This window comes from Canis lupus, chromosome X (genome assembly GCF_011100685.1).
Source record: "Canis lupus familiaris isolate Mischka breed German Shepherd chromosome X, alternate assembly UU_Cfam_GSD_1.0, whole genome shotgun sequence".
NCBI classification, from domain to species: Eukaryota; Metazoa; Chordata; class Mammalia; order Carnivora; family Canidae; genus Canis; species Canis lupus.
The window spans coordinates 6,513,434-6,533,671 of record NC_049260.1 but is presented as its reverse complement, the minus strand read 5'-3'; the positions used below and the strand labels follow the sequence as shown (position 1 = coordinate 6,533,671).

Here is a 20,238-nt window from a genome sequence, read left to right as displayed (position 1 = left end):
TTTCCTAATCGTTTCAAGTCCTCCAGACTTGCACCGGCAATCTGGTTTGTAGGAACAAGCAGCTGAATACCCCCCAGACCTCAGCACAGCACTGCAAACTCCTGGTTGCTGACTTCCCTCTTGGTGCAATAATTTTCGATTCTGGCATGAAAACCAAAAACGCAGTAGCCTGCCACCTTGTGGAAATAACAGGCAACAACACCTCATGTGGAAGATAGTTCTCTTAAGAGAATAATCTACGTATTGCTGAAGAAAAGGTAAGAGTATTCAAATTCACTTCATAAATCAAAGGAACAATCGGTACTAATAAAAGAAGGCATCTTTTAAGTTTTTGGCACTGGATTCATCCTTGGTCAAGAGACATAATTCTATGTGTGCATACACGCTTCATCCTTGGCCAAGAAATATAATTTTATGTGCACGTACGCATGAACACACTCAAGTCCAAATGGGACGTCGCTTGCTGCGATACCGATCAGCCAACCTGGCTTCACATTTTGCTATTTCACTCACTTCTGTTTGCAAAGATGGCACAAGGCACGGGTCTTACCGTTTCACTACCAGCTTTAGGGTTTTATGAGACCCCTTCACCAGGCAAATCGCTTCCTGTCTAAACCCTGAGAGTCCGATGTCGTTGATGCCGACGATCTCGTCCCCAGCCAGTAACTTGTCCACCGCCGCAGCTTTACTTCCTTCTTCAATCTGCAACAAAGAGGCATGTCCCATGAGCTTCCAAACGAGCAAAGCAAGTGCCCAGAACTCAGCCAGAAACAACACGCCTGTGACGTGTCGCCCACAGGTTCTAGGACCACCTGCGGGATCAGCCAGGACCCTTCCTGGGCTCTGAGGCCACATGATTCCTATTTGGGGAACAAGGGGCCTCACCTGGGGCCACCTCTGCACGAACGAGGGCTACTATTCACCGAGGGAATAGGGAAGAGCATGAGCACTCACAAACAACACAACCCCAAACAGTGGAGCCAAAGGCACAGGTTGGTTTTCTCCATCTCCTTTATCCAAACAGTAATGATACATTATTTTTGTTAAATTACTATTTCTCATACATGAATCCCATACCTAGGTTTTTGCAACTGCTTTATTGAGATAGAATTCAAATACCACAAAACTCATCCATCTAAATATACAAGGGAATGGCTATTTAGTATATTCGCAGAACTGTGCAAGCACCACATCCCATTTCAGGACACTTCCCCGAGCCTAGAAGAAACCCAGTAGCCATGGGTGGTCATTTCCTGATCCCTTCCATCCCGGCACCCACTAACCTACTTCCTTCACTATGCATTTGCCTCTACTGGACGGCTCATATAAAAAGAATCCTATGATACACAGCATTTGTGACTGGCTTCCTTCAGTCAGCATAATGTTTCAAGGCTCAACCGTGTTACGGCACCTGTCAATTACTCCTTTTTATGGCTGAACGATACTCCGCTGTATGGAATACCACATTTTAGGGATCCACTCGTCCATTGCTAGATACTGGAGTTTTTACTGTTCAGCTATTATGCTGCTATGAACCCTGGTGCTCAAGTTTCTGTGTGACATATGCCTTCATTTCCCGTGGGTATGCACCTAGGAATGACCGTGCTGGGTCATATGGCAACTGCAGTGAACACCTGGAGGAGGCGCCGGGCGGTTTGCTAGTGTCCTGTGTTTGAAGGTTCTAAATCTTCCACATCCCTGCCTAACACTTAGCAATTTCTTTGATTAAAGTCCTACTTAGATTATGCCACACTGTGCCTATTAAGGTATTCACGACTCCGTGCCAAACACAGATGTATGAACGTGTATGGACTCATTTAAAGCTTGTTTGTATGTCACCCATTTGATGATAACTTTAATCCTGGGACATCTTGAACTTTAATCCTAGTTTTTCCTATATAGTAATAATCAACTTGGCAGCAACTAACACAGCCTTTCTGTACTAGCGCTTGGCAACCTATGGCCCATGAGTAGCCAGCTGTGCCTTTTTTTTTTTTCTTGGTAAATAAAATTTTACTGGAATATAACCACACCCACTTGTTTACATACTGCTACAGGACAGAATTGAGTATTTTGGCCCACAAAACCAAAAATATTTACTACTTGGCTTGTTACAAAAAAAAGTTTGCCAACCCCAGTTTTATACCAGGAAGCTATTATCTTTACTAACTGCTAGGAAAACTAGTGAAAAAAGTTAACAGTTCTGAGCTGTGTACAGTCTGAAAGTTCACAGCTCGACTGTTTGCCATGACTAACTTGAGAATGACTTCTAAAGTCCTCACAAAGCGCTAGAGCAGTACGTTTTTCCTATGTAGCTAAAGAGCTGGGTACTAAGCAATGACCATGGCTCAGTTCTGCAAGTGCCTGGTATTTTCCTAAAACCTACACCTAGATCCACGGACAGCCAAACTCTTCGGTTGACAAGGCAATTACTCATTGCAAGTCAACACCATAAACAAAATTAAACAACTACTCCTAATGGAATGGACTGCTTCATGGTTTTGTTAATAACTGGTTTCAAAAGTCTAGACAATTTTATCCCAACATAATAACAGAGAGATTGCAAGTAAGTTTCCACCCGCCCAAGATGACAGCCTCAGCCATGTACAGTCAAGGTGCATGTTACATGCACTGGAGAGACATGCCCCATGGGAGAGGCCCAGAGGCTGTGCCAGTGGACGGTGCAAGGAGGGGAGGCTCTCGGGGAAAGGAAAGACCCCCCCATCCCAGCAGGAGGTATTTAAGGACTGAGGGGTGGGGAGACGTCAGGAGGCAGCCAAGACCGAAGACAGACCCATTGGCAGATAACCACAGAGAATGCAACCTTGGGTCTCCAGTGATTCAAGCTTTGGTAGATGAGGGGCCAGGTGAAAGGGCAGGAGATAGAGGAGGAAGAGTGAGTATCGCAGAGGCCACCAGCACCAAAGTACACACCGCCAAGGATGGTGGGTGAGACTGGTGGTGTGGGGAAGGCTCCCAGGGAAAGCTTATCAGCGCCCCAGCTGGGGTCACTACCTGAGCCAGCAGCATCGTGGTGGCTGGGCTCAAGAGCAGCACTTGCCTCCCCTCCCGCCCCCCCGCCCCAACCCCGACCCACGGGCTGCCAACTCTCCAGGCACGTGGCAGTCCTCCAAGGAGTGCCTGGATCTGTTTCATCTCCTCCCAGCCCACCTCCCAAGCACCAGGTATACAATTTTAAGGGCAAAATCTAGAATACAGAAAGAATATATGCAGATAGTGCCTTGGGTCTGTACCTCGTAACTCCTGCCTAAATACTAGTCGTTAAATGCTTCGGTGGTGTTGAGTACAAAAAAGCCGCCACGTGGTGAGATTAGAGTTTGTATTTACTCTCTTAATAAGTATCTACTGAACAACTACTATGCACAAAACCTGCTAGATATTGTGAGGGGGGAAGGTGGGTCTTGCAAGATATAGTTCCTGCCTTGAAGACATTTCTAGGCTTGATGAACCAACACTTCTCAAACTGTAATGTGCAGACAGGTCTCCCAGGATTTAAAATGCAGATCTGATTCAGCAGTCCCATGGCTGGGCCCAAGCTTCTGCATTTAAAAAAAAGATTTAATTAATTAATTAATTTTAATTAATGGATTTCCAATTAATTAATTAGAGACAGAGAACGCATGTGTGCAAGGAGCAGAGGGAGAAGGAGAAGCAAGGCTCCCTGATGAGGAGGGAAGCTCAATCCCAGGACCCTGAGGTCATGACCGGAGCTGAAGACAGACACTTCACCGACTGTGCCACCCAGGCGCCCCTCAGCTTCTGCATTTCTGAGACATTTTTAAAAAGCTCCCAGGAGATCAGACTGTGCTTTGCAATGTAGAGATATGAGGGATGTAGAAATGAAGTACAAGATGAGTAAGAACTATGTTTGCCCTCTTTGGGTATGGATGCTCCAAAAAGATTTTCAGAGCCCGAGGCCTTTGGTACAGCCTTAAAGGAATGCAGGCTCTGGAGACACATCAGAATATATAAGGGACACGTATGGCAAATGAAGCAACAGAACACGAAAGGGCCCCCAAACGGCCTGGATTTTGGTGTTCAGAAATGCACATTTACAAAGTCCGATTCATTCTGTCACCGATTTCTCAGGATAGAATTTTGTTTTTGTCTTTGAACAGTTGCATATTCCAAGTGGAAACAACTCAAATGTCCATCAAGAAGTAACATGGACAATGAAATGTGGTCCACCCACACAATGGAATGTTAGCCTTAAAAAGGAAGGACTTTCTGACACCTGCTACCACATGGATGGATCCTTAGGATGTGATGCGCAATGAAATACGCCATCAACGGGAAGTGGGACTGTAGGATTCCGCTTGCATGGGGTATGTAGAAGAGGCAAGTTCATAGACACAGGACATAAAATAAAGGTTAGGAGGGGTTGGAGGTAGGGGAGGAATCATAGTTTTGTGGGTACAGAGTTTAGGTTTGGGAAGATGAAAAGTTCTGGCAACGGTTAACAGTGTTCGTAGTCAATACCACCAAGTCACACACTCTAAAGTGGCTAAAGTGGGAAGTTTCATGTTATGTATGGTTAGCATAATCACACACTCCGGAGCATCTGACAAGAAAAGGATTCTGACCCACTAGAAGAGTGAGGGGGGTGTCTTCCCTACAGTGACTGCCTCTGAATTTGAGTATTACAAGGCAGTCAAAAATCTTGAGGCAAAATCTCTATGAGGAATGCCCTGCAGGGTCTTGGGACAGTTGCTGAGGGCAGCACGTCCCAGAGGGGACCCATGACCAGTGGCTGGCTCAGCTACTACTTGCTGGGTTTTTCAGCCTCATTCCCACAAGCCCTTCAGTTCTGTGAGGCTCTGGTGAAGCAACATCATCTACTCTGGCTGCACCACGGACACGAACATCGTGTTCCTTCTCATCTGCAAAGACTCCCGAAGTTCGTCATCTATAAATGAAGACTGCATTGCAGAGCATCCTTTGGCCTTGTCCTAGCCACACTGCACCTACGCTTTCCAGAAACAACAGGTCTGCGTTTGGGAGATAAAGAAGCTGGGGCAGCCCGGGGGGGCGGGGGGGGGGGCTTGGTGGTTTGGCGCCGCCTTCGGCCCAGGGCGTGATCCCGGGGACCCAGGGTCGCCGCCTTCGGCCCAGGGCGTGATCCCGGGGACCCAGGGTCGAGTCCTGCATCGGGCTCCCCATAGGGAGCCTGCTTCTCCCTCTGCCTGTGTCTCTGCCTCTCTCTCTCTGTCTCTCATGAATAAATAAATAAAATCTTAAAAAAAAAATTGGCTGGGTTTTTAGGCCCCCCACCCTTTGGCTTCCTTGCCAAGAGAAAGTTTCTCTTTGATATTCATTGAGCTTATGTGGAGAGTAGCTCTAAAGCCAAAAAGCAGCTCTGAAAACTTCCACTCTGTACTTGCCACCCCCGACGGCTCCCGACGGCTCCGCGGGGCAGGACTAATCAGGCTTGGAGTGGGCAAAGGAGAAACCCGAAGTCTGCGCTGGCGGAGGCAAGCGTGCTGCCCGCCCGCATCTCACAGCATCCAGCACAGGCGACGTGGATGATCACTCCGGCGCGGGCCTTCGCCCTGCTCAGCCGCAGGCACAGCTGCCGACGTCTGCAGATCGTGGGGGCCACCAACAGGGCGCGGCTGCCCGACAGCAGGTGGGGAACATTCCCGAGGTCACCGCTCACCTCGGAGGAGTCCCTGTGCGAAGTGGCCGGCGGGCAGGGACAAATCCTTCCACGCCCACGGGGCACGCCCTCGTGCCACGCTGTTCACGCGTACAGACCGAGAGCCCCAGGTGCCCAGGCCAGTCCATGGGCTCCGCATTGTCAACTCAGGCCCTCCACATGGGCTCACGCCTGCAGCCCCAGCGAGGGCCAAATGTCCCGCGTTGTGCAGAACGTCTCACTGTCGTCGTGGAAATGTTTTGGCTGGAAACAGCAGGGAGGGGCACAGGTAATGAGAGTATTTTTGGAACGAAGGTGTCCTACTTCGGTGAACGGAGGTTACAGCTGATCAAGAATGAGGGCCCAGGAAGGCAAAAGGATCTTGTCCGGTAGCGGATCGAAAGGAATCTCCTCCAGCCCGGCGGGAACGTGAGCGGCAACGTTCACCTCTGTGTCCGGGGAGGAAATGAGGTCTCCCGATTAGGAAGGGCCCCGAACACAGCTTGAAAGGAGAAGCGTGGATGGGGGAGGACATTCCTGACGTGAAGTCAGGGGCAGAGGCAGGAAGCCCGGGCACGTCAAAGGAATGTCCACCGGGCAGGGTGCAGAGCTCTCATGGGGAGTGTTTGAAGATAAGGGCAGAAAGGGGAAGATGAGGAACTTGACCATGAATCAGAATCTGCACAATATCCTGGAGGCAGTGGGGGCCCAGGGAAGGTAGGCATGGAAGCAGGGAAGTGACATTATTCAAGCAAATACTTCTGTAAGACTCTTCTTGCAGGTAGAGGCAAAATGAATTTCTCCTAAGAACAAAGTGGCAAGGAAGGAGATCCTGAACTCCATCTTGACACTGGACCGAAACGAGGGCTCAAAGCAACACAGGGCAGAGAAAGGACCAAATGCAAGGACTCCAGAGGCTGTGAGGGAAGACTTAACAATGTGGTCAGAGATGAACATGATGCACCAAAAGATAGAGGCTGGTGGTGCCGAGCTGTTGAGCTCCAGTGATTCAGAAAATCACAAAGGCCAGGGATCAAAATGAAAGAACATTAAGCCCAAGGTCCTATTTCAAAGGCCATGAATCACACCTGCCATTTATCAGTTCTATCTCAAGAAGGCTTCACTGTCCAGACAAGAGGCACTCCGTGACAAAGTGTGCGTGTTGTTAGACAGGAAAATCCCTGAAGTTACCACTTCAGTCGGCTTCATTTGACTGTTTTACTCATTCTCCTGGAGTCCTGTTCCTTCAGAAAGGAAAGCTGACTCAGTCAGGGGAAGTATCAAGTTGTGAAATAATCTGCGTGTGTATCTTTGGTGACAGAGAAGTCCACTGAAAACTGGAAACTTCCACCTACGGGTGTTGAGACACTACCAAGGAATAATTCCTGGCCCCCCGTGGCAGGAGGAGCTACACCAGCCAGGCAGCCCAGCTTCCAGAAGGCTCTTTCTTTCCAGCATCCCAGCACCGACTGGCACCCTCTCTATTGCCAAGATATGTAACAGAAGGTCAACTCAGGCGGAGGGGCTATGAGGGAGCCCCAGAGGAGAGCCACAAGTGGTTGGCTAAAACCTGCTCCTGCAGAAGTGGAAAGGAAGAAGAAAGTCATCAAACAAAACAGTGCAAACAGAAGGGAAAACACGGTGAAGGGGCTAATCGAGAACCTGAAGATTTACCTGCAGAAAATGGAGAAACTAAAGACTGAGCAGAGTCCAGCCTCTCGAGAAGCAGAGGAGAAGGAAGCCTAGTTCTAAGATCACATGCCATGTCTTACTGGTGGGCCCTGTCTCCTAGCACAATCCATAGGAAGATTTCATCACTGTTTTGGAAATGTAAGCTTTTCAGTAGCTCCAGAAATATTTTTTTTTAAGGATTTCTTTATTGAGAGAGGGAGAGAAAGATTGAGAGCACAAGCAGGGGGAGCCGCAGGCAGAGGGAAAGGGAGAAGCAGACTCCTCATTGAGCAGGGAGCCCGATGTGAGACTCGATCCCAGGACCTTGAGATCACGACTTGATCCAAAAGCAGATGTTTAATCTACTGAGCCACCCAGATGCCCCCTGCCCTTTTTGCAAGAGGTAAAATAATTTGCTGGTTATTTTTTGGTACAACCAGAAAAGTGTGGGATATTTAATCCCAGGAGGCTCTGGTTGTCTGGGGGTTAGCTTGACATTCCACGGGTGGGGGGAGCAATTTTTATAGCCAATACAAGGCATGCTACATGGCACTTTGGAGTCATGGCCTTGTAGTTAACGTGCCTTGAATATTGAAAGGTACCTCCATCCCCACATTTCTTAAAGAAAGCAGTTCCTTGATCCTAGCTCTCATATTCCCTGAGCATGTTAGTCCCATTTCCCTAAATATTTTTTTTATTTTTATTTATTTATTCATGAAAGACAGAGAGAGAGAGAGAGAGAGAGAGAGGCAGAGACACAGGCAGAGGGAGAAGCAGGCTCCATGCAGGGAGCCCAGCGTGGGACTCGATCCAGGGTCTCCAGGATCACGCCTTGGGCTGAAGGCAGGCGCTAAACCGCTGAGCCACCTGGGCTGCCCTCCCTAAATATTTTGTGATAGTGCCTTGAAAACCTGAAAATCTAAACAATGTTTAGATTGTGAATTGTGAATAAGTGGGATCTGTGATTGAACAGATCATCAACACAGAAGACACTGGTACTTATATCTTCTTAAGGAAAATTTGCTCCACGTTTTAAGCTGGAAAGTCACCAGAATAACAGTTTAGAAAAGAATCAGACTCCATCTTTTTTTTTTTAGATTTATTTATTTATTTATTTATGATAAACACAGAGAGAGAGAGAGAGAGAGAGGCAGAGACACAGGAGGAGGGAGAAGCAGGCTCCATGCTGAGAGCCCGATGTGGGACTTGGTCCCGGGACTCCAGGATTGCGCCCTGGGCCAAAGGCTAAACCACTGAGCCACCCAGGGACCCCCGATCTTTCTAGATCTTTGGTATCTATGTTAAAAACTATACAAAATGAAGTGTCTGTGTACAGATGGAAACCACCAATAAGGGGCACCTGGGTGGCTCAGTTGGTTAAGCATCTGCCTTGAGCTCAGGTCATGATCCAGGGTCCTGAGATCAAGCCCCACACTGGGCTCCCAGCTCAGCAGGGGATCTGCTTCTCCCTCTCCCTCTGCCTGCTGCTTCCCCTGCTTGTTCGCTGTCAAATAAATAAATACATTCTTTAAAAAAAAAAAAAAAAAGGAAACCACCAATAAAATCTCACTGGTAGGGCAGCCTGGGTGGCTCGGCGGTTTGGTGCCGAGTGAAGAGACTAAATGATGCCCCCCAAAAACTAATCAAATAATCCACAATCTACCTCATAACTCACCAAACCTCATGGCTTTGGACTCTGGTGAGCAAGTTGATGTCTAGTCCAAGGCTAGACTTGTCTAGTTCAAGATCCTTAAAGAAGGAACTGAGAGTCTGCTCTGAAGATTCTCACACACTCCTTTCAGCCTAAGAGGGGTGTTTGTCACACAAGGCCCTATAACAAAGAAAGGCAGATGTAGCCTGGAGAAAGAGACCATGGCAGCTTAATGGACAGAACCAGGCCAATGAGATGTATGGAAGGAAGAGACAACTGGGTGACGTGCTCATGTGCAAAGGGGGCAAATGGCCAACAAAAATATCAAGGGAGAAGTCAACCAGAAGAGGAAGACAAGATTTGGAGGCTGCGGAGGCTGCAATTAGCAGCCAGAGGTCTAAACAGAAGAAGGGAGGACCGCTCAAGGAAGAACATGGAAGGGGAGTGTTTGCATCAGGCAGTCGGGAGTGGCAGCTCAGAAGCCAGGCCAGCTGGATGAGGGACCAACGGAGAAGCGTTCATTCTGAGTCAAGGCATAGCTGTCTGCCTGGTGCAGGATAAGGCCTGAGGTATGTGCCCCCCTCCAGATGGGGCAAAGGTCTAGGGCGCCAGGGCTGCCAAGCCCTGATCACCACATCATCACTGCACTCCAGGGCACACAGGCCAACCCATGAAAGGGATGGTTTCTGGAAAGCAACATTCAGGGAGCATTTTCTTTGTTGTTGTTCTTTTTTCTTTTCTTTTCTTTTTCTTTTCTTTTCTCTTCTTTCTTTCTTTCTTTCTTTCTTTCTTTCTTTCTTTCTTTCTTTCTTTCTTTCTTTCTTTATTTATTTTTAAAATATTTTATCCATTCATTCATGAGAGACACAGGGAGGGAGGCAGAGAGAAAAGCAGGCTCCCTGCAGGGAGCCCGAAGCGGGACTCGATCCTAGGACCCTGGGATCACGCCCTGAGCCGAAGGCAGCCGCTCATCCGCTGAGCCCCCCAGGCGCCCCGGGAGCATTTTCTAACCCGCACTGTACATCAGGGAGGTCTCAAGCCAGGAGACACAGGGTTTGTCCACGATGGATCCCAACAGTATGCCAGTGAGCGATGTACACTACGTGCCCTGCCCGCCCCCGTGGGGAGGTACCGCGGTGGGACCCCGAGAACATCCCTCCTTTGCTGCCGGGCACCGCGGCCAAGCCCTGGCAGTGGAGGGAGAGGAGGCAGGGGCGTGAGGACAGGCCTGCTCCCGTGGACGCAGCCGGCAGCGTGGTGGCTTCCTGGCAAGCGCCCCCGGCCCAGGCCAGTGGGCAGCCTCGGGGGATGTTGGCAGCAGCGCCTGCGCCCCTTCCCGGGGGCCCCTGCACCCCGCCAGCTCCCTGGGGCACGTCCTGCTGCGCAGCTCCCAGTCTCGGGGCGGCCGCTGCCCCAGGTCCTCCTTCCTTAGCTCATCTGCCTCAGTCCTGGGAGCGGGGCCGCTCCTTAGAGCCGCTACCGTGCCTGCTTGCTTGCTTTCACAGATTGTATTCGCTTATTTGAGAGAGAGAGAGAGAGAGAGAGAGAGAGAGAGAGAGAGAGAGAGAGAGAGAGGAAGAATACAAGTAGGGGAAGCAGCAGGCAGAGGCAAGCTCCTATAGAGCAGGGAGCCCGACGTGGGACTCGATCCCAGGACCCTGAGATCATGACTTGAGCCCAAGGAAGATGCTTCACCGGCTGCGGCCCTCAGGCGCCCCAACTGTGTATTCCTTAGAGTTCTCCTCACCTGTGACAGTTAGGAATAATTATTTGTCAATTTGAGTAATTATCTGTTAATTATGTTTTATGTTGGGAGCCAGCAAACCTTTCTATAAAGAACCATACAATAATAAGTGTTTTGGGCTTTCGGGGCCTTACAGTCTATGGCGAGTGCCCAACCTTACCCAACCGACAAAACATAGAATGCTCTCTTGGTATCTGGCCAGTGTGCTGAACGCTGCTTTATATTGTTTCCTGCTCAAATTACTGTATGGTTTGTCTCCTAACCAGACCTTGACAGACAGAAAATCCAGGGGTCCAGTGCAGTAAGAGACATGCACGGGGCCCTAGCAGCAAATTATATAATGGTGTGGGTGGGGAGTGGGGGAGATGATGAGCATTAGGGAAGGCTTCAAACAGGTGAGGGGCACCTTGCTGGCTCACTTGGTGGAGTGTGACTTTTGATCTCAGGGTTGTGAGTCTGAGTCCCACACTGCATGTAGAGATTACTTAAAAATTAAATCTTAGGGGCTCCTGGGTGGCTCAGTTGGTTGGGTGTCTGCCTTTGGCTCAGATCATGACCTCGGGGTCCTGGGATTGAGCCCCACATCAGGCTCCCTGCTCAGAAGGGAGTCAGCTTCTCCCTCTCCCTCTCCTCCTCCTCCCTTCACTGGTGCTCTCTCTCTCTCTCAACTAAATAAATAAAATCTTTTAAAAAAATAATCTTAAGAATTTTTTTTAAAAGATGAGGTATGAGATCTAGTACTTAAGACTTGCCTCCACCACTTACTTAACTAGTTGATTTAGAGAAGGTCCCTTATTTTTGTCTGTTCTGTCACCTAAAACTTTTTTCAAAATATTTTACAAACTCTAAAGTATTATGCAAGCATATTCACAAATTATTTCAATTTATAATTTGTTGGTGTACAAGGTGGGACTACGGGGCTAGGCTTCCATACTCAAGTTCAGTGACAAATGATCCCCTTCTGGATTTTAACTGGAGGAAGCTAGGCTGACCTGGTGGCTGTGGCTGGGGAGAAAGCTTCATTTACAATGCTCCAAGCTATTTACTTAGGTAGAATGGTTTCTAAATCCTTTTACAAGGCTGTTTAGAAAAAAAAAAAAATCATGAAGCTCAGTTAACCTAGACGCTATTGTTTAAAGTTACCTCTTTTCCCGGTTTAGCTACTATAGCATTACAGAAAACTTTTTTTTTTTTTTTTTTTTTTTTTTTTTTTTTACAGAAAACTTTTGAAGTAGACAAAGTCACAATATATAAATGGGGTATTCTACAAGAATTTAGCCTAAGTGGATTATGCAGAACCCAGGCCACATCTCCCCCATTTAAAAAAGCCTGATTTAAGTGGTAGTGAAATTCTAAGGGTAAGACACAAACACCTCTCGAAACTACTCATGGTTTAAATACTGGAGATTTGTAATCAAGCAAAGGAGGAAAAAAAGGAACATGAGTTTCCCCAGGTGGCCCTTTGAATGTACGAAGTAAAAGTCTGGTGTTTGAAGCTTAGGCATCAGTAGTGGGTCCTCTTGGTTAAAATGTGAACTGTATTTTCTAGAATCTCCATCTTCACTAGAAAGAACCTGCCCAAGACTGGGAGGCAGAAGCAATGCAGCACCACTACTCTGTACTGGCAACAAGGGTCTCTAGAAGCTCACACTCAGCAAGGCACGGATGTTGAGGGGCCCAGCAGGATCCAGCGTGTCTTCACATTCCATCACTGCACATGCCCTCCTTCACACTGTGGCCACGGGACCCACGCCCACAGGGCGATGCCAGGCTCAGGTCCACAGAGGGCTGGCCACACAGAGGGTCCTGCCTCTCTTGGGCTCCCCAGGCTGGATGTGCATGGATGCTCGGGGGCCCTCCGCGTCCCCAACCTGCCCTTGCAGACCTTCTTCCACAATTACAGAAGCTCTACCTCCTTCAGTGTATCTTCTTAGTCTGTGACACTCATGGAGTCTCTGTTCCTGGGTGCACCCTGGTTGGAAAGGAAGGGCCAGTGCTAGTGTGCATCACTGCTCTGAGCAGCCCATGACATGGATGGGAGCACAGCACCGCCCCACCAGCACTTCCTTTCAGTGCCCGAAAGGAAATGGGGGGCCATCCGCAGCTGTGTCACTGTGCTTACACACTCACAATCTACCCTCTTAACTATGTTTAAGGTGTACAGTTCAGTAGTGTTAAGCATAACCACATTGTGAATAACAGATCTCTATAACTTCTTTATCCTGCACAACTGACACTATAGCTAAACAACGTCCCATTCCCCTTCTCCCCCAGTCCCTGGCAACCATCATTCTTTCTTTCCTTCCATGAATCTGACTACTCTAGACACCTTGTAGAAGTGGAATCATACAGCATTTGTCCTTTTGTCTGGTCCTAGCACTCAAGCTTCATCTGTGTCATAGCGCATGGTTGGCTCAGCAGCCTTCCTTTCTAAGGCGGCATGATAATCCATTGCACATATGTGCCACCTTCTCTTTATTTTTCCATCTGTCACTAGACACATGGGCTGCTTCCAGTACCCGCAACTCCTGTAGCCTAGGTGGATGTATAAATCAAGAGCACCACTTGGGAAGCCAGATTGCATAAGCTGTAAGTCAGAAATGCGCCTGTATGTTAACCAAATGACACATATGAAAATGTCCCTATCAGCATCATCTATAGCTCCAGCTCAAACTCTGGAACAACTCAGATTTCCAAAAAAGTAAAACATGGGACAGCCAAACACAGAATCTCATGTCACATTTGTCCACCTCAGCACTACTGACATTTGGGGCTGGATGATTCTTTGTTACAGGGGGTTGTATTGGGCACAAAATGTTTGTTAGTAGCATTGCTGCTGTCCACCTACTAGAGGCCAGTAGCATCCAGCATCCCAAGCTGTAACAACCAATAATGTGTCCAGATATTACTCGATGTTCCTTAAGGGACACATGCCAAAAAAAAAAAAAAAAAAAAAATCATCTTTAGTTGAGAACCACTGGTCTAGATAAAGTATTACCTGAGAAAACCATTACAGCTCTAGTGAGCATACCCACACAAAGCAGGACACCTCAAAAATCTCATTTTTTTAAAAAGATTTTATTTATTCATGAAAGACACACACACACAGAGGCAGAGACCCAGGCAGAGGGAGAAGCAGGCTTCATGCAGGGAGCCCGATGCGGGACTCGATCCCAGGACTCCAGGATCACGCCCTGGGCCGAAGGCAGACGCTTAACCACTGAGCCATCCAGGCTGCCCCCTAAATCTCATTTTAACCTCTGGCCACGCAAAACACATCCACCGAGTCAAGAAGCAGGCAGCCTCACACAGAGAAGTCTGCGGTTGCTGGCAGCTATGTAGAAGGCCAATAGGGCCAGGTGGAGCCACTGTTTAATATAGCCCAGCATTATCATGCAAAACAGGCCTCGTTGTTCTGGGCACCATGAGGCCTGTCCCAACATCACACACCCCCAACTAAGAAGCCTTTGTTCTTTCTCCCCAGAGAAAATGGTCCTTGTCTGCAGGCTGTGTTGGCTGGGTCCCCTGCATTCACACCCCCAACCCCATCACTGACATACACACATTGTACCTGGCTCGACACCACACAAGGCCCCTACTTCCTCTACCACAGGACCAGATGTGCTCCTCCTGGCCTCCCCAACATCCTGGGTGCACTGTTGACCACTGCTCTGGACCCTGTTTACGGTTCCCTGCTTGTGCTTCTAGCCCCACGGCAAGATTAGCACATCTTTGAGGACAAAGTCCAGGTGGTACCTTTGCTTAGTCCCTCCTGTACCAATGTCTCTTGCAAGGCAGTAGGTGACATTTCTGGAAAGGGTGAACAAAGAAGAAGAGAATCATCAAAGACCACAAGGTTTTTGTCTAAAGCCCTGCCTTTATCCTAGGACCATGGGAGGAAAACCCCAGCACTGTCTTGGTCTTTCAAGTCTGTCTTAGAAATCACAAGAGTGGTGCAGGACAAAAGCACCCCAAGCAGGCTCCCCACCAAGCCGCTCGGGCTCTGACCCTTCTCTCACAGATTCAGAAAACCAACGGTGAGAGCACTGCTGCACCGGTTACACAGCGATGATTGCAGTGACTGCAGTGACTGCAGTTTTGCCATTTTCAAAGTAGAAAAGCAATCTGAAAGAGCTGATAGGCAGTCACGAAACAGGAAAAGGAACTGCTGGACATCAGAACAAAGTGTCCCTGCTTTTTAGAACACATGGCTGTTTATTTTTAATGGACGTCCTCAGCCTACTGCCATTTCAAAGAAACAGTGCTTGTTCCTTGAGATAACACTGCCGCTATGCAATGCAAGACAGGCGCTGCTCAGAGGGAACTTGGCCAAAGTTACATTCACCTTTCCTTTGAGAAAGGAAACTCACGGTTCCCCTCAAGCCTCTGTCTTTTTATACAGTAAAATATGGATGATCTCATCCATCACAAGGAGTGTGTCTTTCTGAAAAACTCTTCTCAGTGTCTGTGTCTGTGTCCTCCCCAAATTCGTATGTGGAGACGTAATCCCCAGTGGGATATTTCACGGTGGGGCCTTTGGGGAGGATGAGATCATGAGGGCGCAGCTCTCAGGCCTGGGATTAGGGCTCTTCCACAAGAGACCCCACAGCGCTACCTCAGCCCTTTATACACCAGGAAGGGGGATCTCACCACACACGGGAGTTGCCACCACGTGGATCTTAGACTTCTGGCCTCCAGAACTGTGAGACATAACTATTGGCTTATCACCTGCCCAGTCTGGGTATCTTTGGTACAGGAGCCCGAAAAAAAGGACAACAGCAGTCAGAGGTTCAGCCCAGAGCCTCGCTGAGCAAGGTGGGGAGAACATTCAGCTCTGGGTTGCACACCAAGTGCCCATTAGGTCGAGAAGGGGCCATGTGTACAGAAGATGCAGCTCTTATGATGGCGCCAGTAGGGAAGTGGCAGTGCTCCCTCCGAAGATGCACCTGCTACCCAGAGTTAACCATGGGCAGCTCTGACAAAATTGGCACTCAGTGGGAGCAGATCTGGTTTTTTCCCCTAAAGCTGACCATCTGGATTTTTATGAGTACTTTCCTTAGGTCTTCAAAGGCTGGCAGTCCTTGGCTTTTAAAAACAAGATAAAAAAAAAAAAATCATGCCAGAAGGTCACATACACGTAAGCTCCAATGGCAGCTTCCGGTTTGGGTAATTCCTGTCCTACTCCGTCACACACACCTCCTCCTCTGTGTCAGAATCCATGGCAATCACGCAAGAGCCCTACACACTCAGGCGGTCTTCTGAACATCTCTACGCCAGGGACTGTGCTGGTGTGCCTACCTGTGTGTCCTCTTTCAGCCTCTCTCAAGTCCCAAGTTCTACAGGTGTGATTGCATCTTTTAGGTGATGTTGTCCCATCATTGCTAGCCTAAGACAGTCTCTGATGGCCAGTAGCCCTGCTCTCCCCAGAGTTGGAATCTGCCCCAGGAGGGGACAGCCACAGTCCCCGCAGGGAGGGACGGTCGTGCAGCAGTTCTGATGGAGGGTATGGAAGCAGGTGTCAGCTGGAGGCTGCAACAGAGGGCAGAAACATCTGGTGCCTCTGAGAATGCACACACATGCCCACAGATGTTGTGCAAGCACAGAGAAAGACCTAGAGTCTCGGAGCCCAGGAAGTGGACAGCCATGGGCCAGAGCCAGCTATGCAGCAGAGCTGAGTGTTCAGCACAGCAAACTCAACCATCTAGGTTGTCTGTGCTCCCTTGAAGTGCCTGGGGTGAAGTCCTTAGAAAACCAGGACAATTCACCCAGCAGACATGGATGCTTTCGAATGAGTCACAATTCTTTACAAATCCAGATCATTTTCCTTTGTTGTAACTTGAAAATCAACAAATGGAATAGTTCTAAAGAACAAAAAAAATTTTTAAAAATCACAATAGCTAACGGTATTGAGGGGCATAATTTATTATGTCTGAGAAACAGGCTAAGAAAACCTATAATGTCTTGGTTATTGATGTTTGCATTTAAGAGTAAGACATACTGCATCTGCCCTAAAAAAAGAAAAAAAAAAATCTAGCAGGTATGAAGAGTCATTACAGTTCTCTTCATCTAAAGCTTGTACTCAAAAAAAAAAAAAAAAAAAAAAAAAAAAAAAAAATAAAGCTTGTACTCCTTGCTGGCAAAGAATAATGATATAAAGCACTGTAAAAAAATTAATAATCAGCACACACACAGACATATATAAAAACCCTTGGAGCAGAAGAGGGGTTGATATTTATAAAATCTAATTGTTTAAATGCAATGGGACTACATGAAAACAGGTTTTTATTACACTAAACACATTCCTCATCTCATTAGTAATATTATTTCTCCACAGTGAACTGAAGTTAGAATCAAACCAAAATAGCCAAACTATTATCTAACTTGGAACTCTTCTTGGTCACGAAAAAGAAAAACACTGAAGACTGAAGCTCCTCCAATCATAACGAGACTGCACAAAAATCAGAAACCCTTTGCTGACTTTTTCCAGCAGCCAATTTGTGCAGGCTAAGTCTTCAATCCCTAATGTTTATTTCTCCTGAGTTCATTCACAGTTTTGGGGGAAAAAATGGAAATATTCTTAGATCTTAAGAAAAAAAAATAGAGTCAATGTAAAAAGATGTAATTCTTCTAATACAGCAGTGCCACAGCCAAGGCAGAGCAAACTCAGAGCGAGTTGGTTGTGGTGTGGCAGGGGGTAGGGGGGCGTGGGGGCATGCAACCTTTCACCAGATGTCAGAATTTGCTTAGGCTGCCCACCTCTACTTTGTCCCAGGTTAAAGAGTGAATTATTTGCCATTTAATAAAACATACTGAGTTAATTTTATGTGCTTAGTTTATGATACGCAAAAGTGTGCAGAGGCAAGGCACAACCCCCTGGGGGTTGTGCACATGAAGGATGGATGGAGTCACCATTTCTTCCTGGGTCTGGGTGGTTTAACACAACATGGTAAAGCTCAGCAAAGTCATGTTTTAAATCTGGCTGCAGCCTGGCTTCATTCTGTCTCTCGTGCTTCACCCAGTCCTTTTAGGATAAAATTTGTTGTAAAATATGTATTTGTTGGGCAGCCCCGGTGGCGCAGTGGTTTAGTGCCACCTGCAGCCTGGGGTGTGATCCTGGAGACCCGGGATGGAGTTCCGCGTCGGGCTCCCTGCATGGAGCCTGCTTCTCCCTCTGCCTGTGTCTCTATGAATAAATAGATGAAATCTTAAAAAAAAAAAATGTATTTGTCTATTAGGACTGATATAGGACTACTTGGGATTTTTAAATCACTGTTCAGAAAAGCAGGAAGGCAGCTTTCACCCATGACAAACTATAAAAAAGTTCCGTCCAAGGATCTGGAAAATAAAGTTAGCATAGATAACACCACAGGTTGCAAATACAGTTAAAATATCCAATGGATGGGCAAAGTTCTTCTCACCGTACTTGACATTTAGGACAGAAGACAGAAATGCTGTTTTTTTCTCTTTATGAAAGAGTGGACAGATTACAATTATGATTTTAAAATACCAAAATTTAAAACACAAGTAACAAAAAATAAAAAATAAAAAATAAATAAAAAAATAAAACACAAGTAACGAAAACATCGGGTATATTGGTGGCTCAGTCGGTAAAGCACCTGCCTTTGACTCGGGTCATGATCTCAGGGTCCTGGGATCGAGCCCCATGTCGGGCTCCCTGCTCAGGGGGTTCTTTGCTTCTCCCTCTCCCTCTGCCTTGTGCTGTCTTGCTCTCTGTCAAATAAACAGATAAAGTCTTAAAAAAAAAAAAAAAAAAGAAAAAGAAAAAATGAATAATGGAATGGGTCCTATCTGAAATTTAGTAAAAGAATTTTCCCCGGAATCTCTAACCTAAATATGATGACTGCCACTTAGACTGCCATATTTGTTTTATACCTGTTCTTTACCACAGAGTTCTCAGTACACCCCTGGAGACGAAGAGTGAAATGGTTCAGTATGAGGTTTTTCTAAATAAAAACAAACACATAAATATACCTAAGACTGAAGCATCACATGAACACCTTCCTAACACCTATCATCAGGTGTTTTATTACAATATACCGGGCCTGAAGTGTCAACAACAGACAAGATTCAAAAGCACAAACCAAATTAAAGAGCCTGGGGGAGGAGGGGGAGGAGAGCTGTAGGGAGCCTTCCTAGGGAGACTTTCCTTAAAGCAGAGTCTGTGGGGTTAAAAAAAAAAAGACACCTGTCTCTCTCTCTCTTTCTCTTTAAATTTATTTATTCATAAGAGACACACAGAGAGAGGCAGAGACACAGGCAGAGGAAGAAACAGGCTGCTCGCAGGGAGTCCGATGTGGGACTCGATCCTGGGACTCCACCAGGCCCTGAGCCAAAGGCGGACACTCAACCACTGAGCCACCCAGGTGTCCCGATACCTGTCTCTTCTATTCCTTCATCTGGATTACACGTGTGATTTGCTATGTGAAATTCATCAAAGCCTATGCTTATAATGTGAGCACTTTTCTGTATGTAGGTTGTAACTGAAGTTTTATCACTCTCTTACGGGCTGAGTTGTGTTCCCCCAAGAGACATGCCAAAGTCCTAACTCTCAGAACCTGTGAATGCCAGTTTATTTGGAAACAGGGTCTTTGTAGATGGAATCAAGTTAAGAGAAGATCATACTGGATGAAGGTGGATCCTAATGCAATGGCTGGTGTCCTTGTAAGAGTGAAATTTGGACATAGACATACAGGATAGAAAACCATGTGAAGACAGAGGCCGAGACCGGGTGATGCATCAGTAAAGCCAAGGAACACCAAGGAAGGTCTATACCAGCAGAAGTTGGAAGAAAGCAAGGAAGGATCCTCCCCAGAACCTTCAGGGAAGCATGGCCTTGCTGACACCTTGGTTTCTGGCATCCAGCTTTCAGAACCATGAGACAATAAACCTAAGCAACCTGTTTGCAGTACTTGGTTATGACAGCACTAGGAATTTTAGAACTTTTGTCACAGGAAAAGGCTATGATGCAGACGGACCCAAAGGCATTTTGGCACAGAAAGTTCCAGAATAAGACCAGGCTGTCCCAAGCATGTGCTTTCCAAAGGATCCACAGTAGCCCCCCTACTGGCTACCTGCCTTCTGGAGTACTGGCAGGAAGATGGGTATACCCTGCCCCTCCATGGGATGATGAGTCTCTCCCTCCCCAACCAAGGAAAGACTGGGGGGCTCCCTCATGAGCTGGTGGTGTCAGGTCGCTGAGCACCCAAGAAATATCCATATTCAAACAGGCTTTCCTTTTCTTGCAATGGAAATAACCTGCAAAGCTCAAGAGGTATGTTCTCAATGCTTTAAAGATGGCTTCCAGATTGTTTTAAATTGCATGTAGTGGGGGTGGGCGGTCGAGAGCAGGAGGGGTGCAGGGTCAGGCATCATCCACTGTGGAAAACTCACAGGCTGGGTGCCAGGGACTGAAGAAAGAACTTAAATGTCCAATTTTCCCCAGAAGTACACACACACACACACACACACCACACACACACACACACACACACACGC

The 20,238-nt window shown here is 47.4% G+C and overlaps 1 protein-coding gene across 2 annotated transcripts in view; it reads right to left on the bottom strand.

Annotated features, from left to right (window-relative positions):
• Positions 1–20,238, bottom strand: part of SHROOM2 (shroom family member 2) — a 143,501-nt gene that overhangs the window by 71,955 nt on the left and 51,308 nt on the right. For both annotated transcript variants that reach the window (XM_038586792.1, XM_038586793.1), the window contains exon 2: positions 551–702. In XM_038586792.1, the coding sequence (XP_038442720.1) occupies positions 551–702 (152 nt within the window). The remainder of the gene's footprint in view (positions 1–550; positions 703–20,238) is intronic.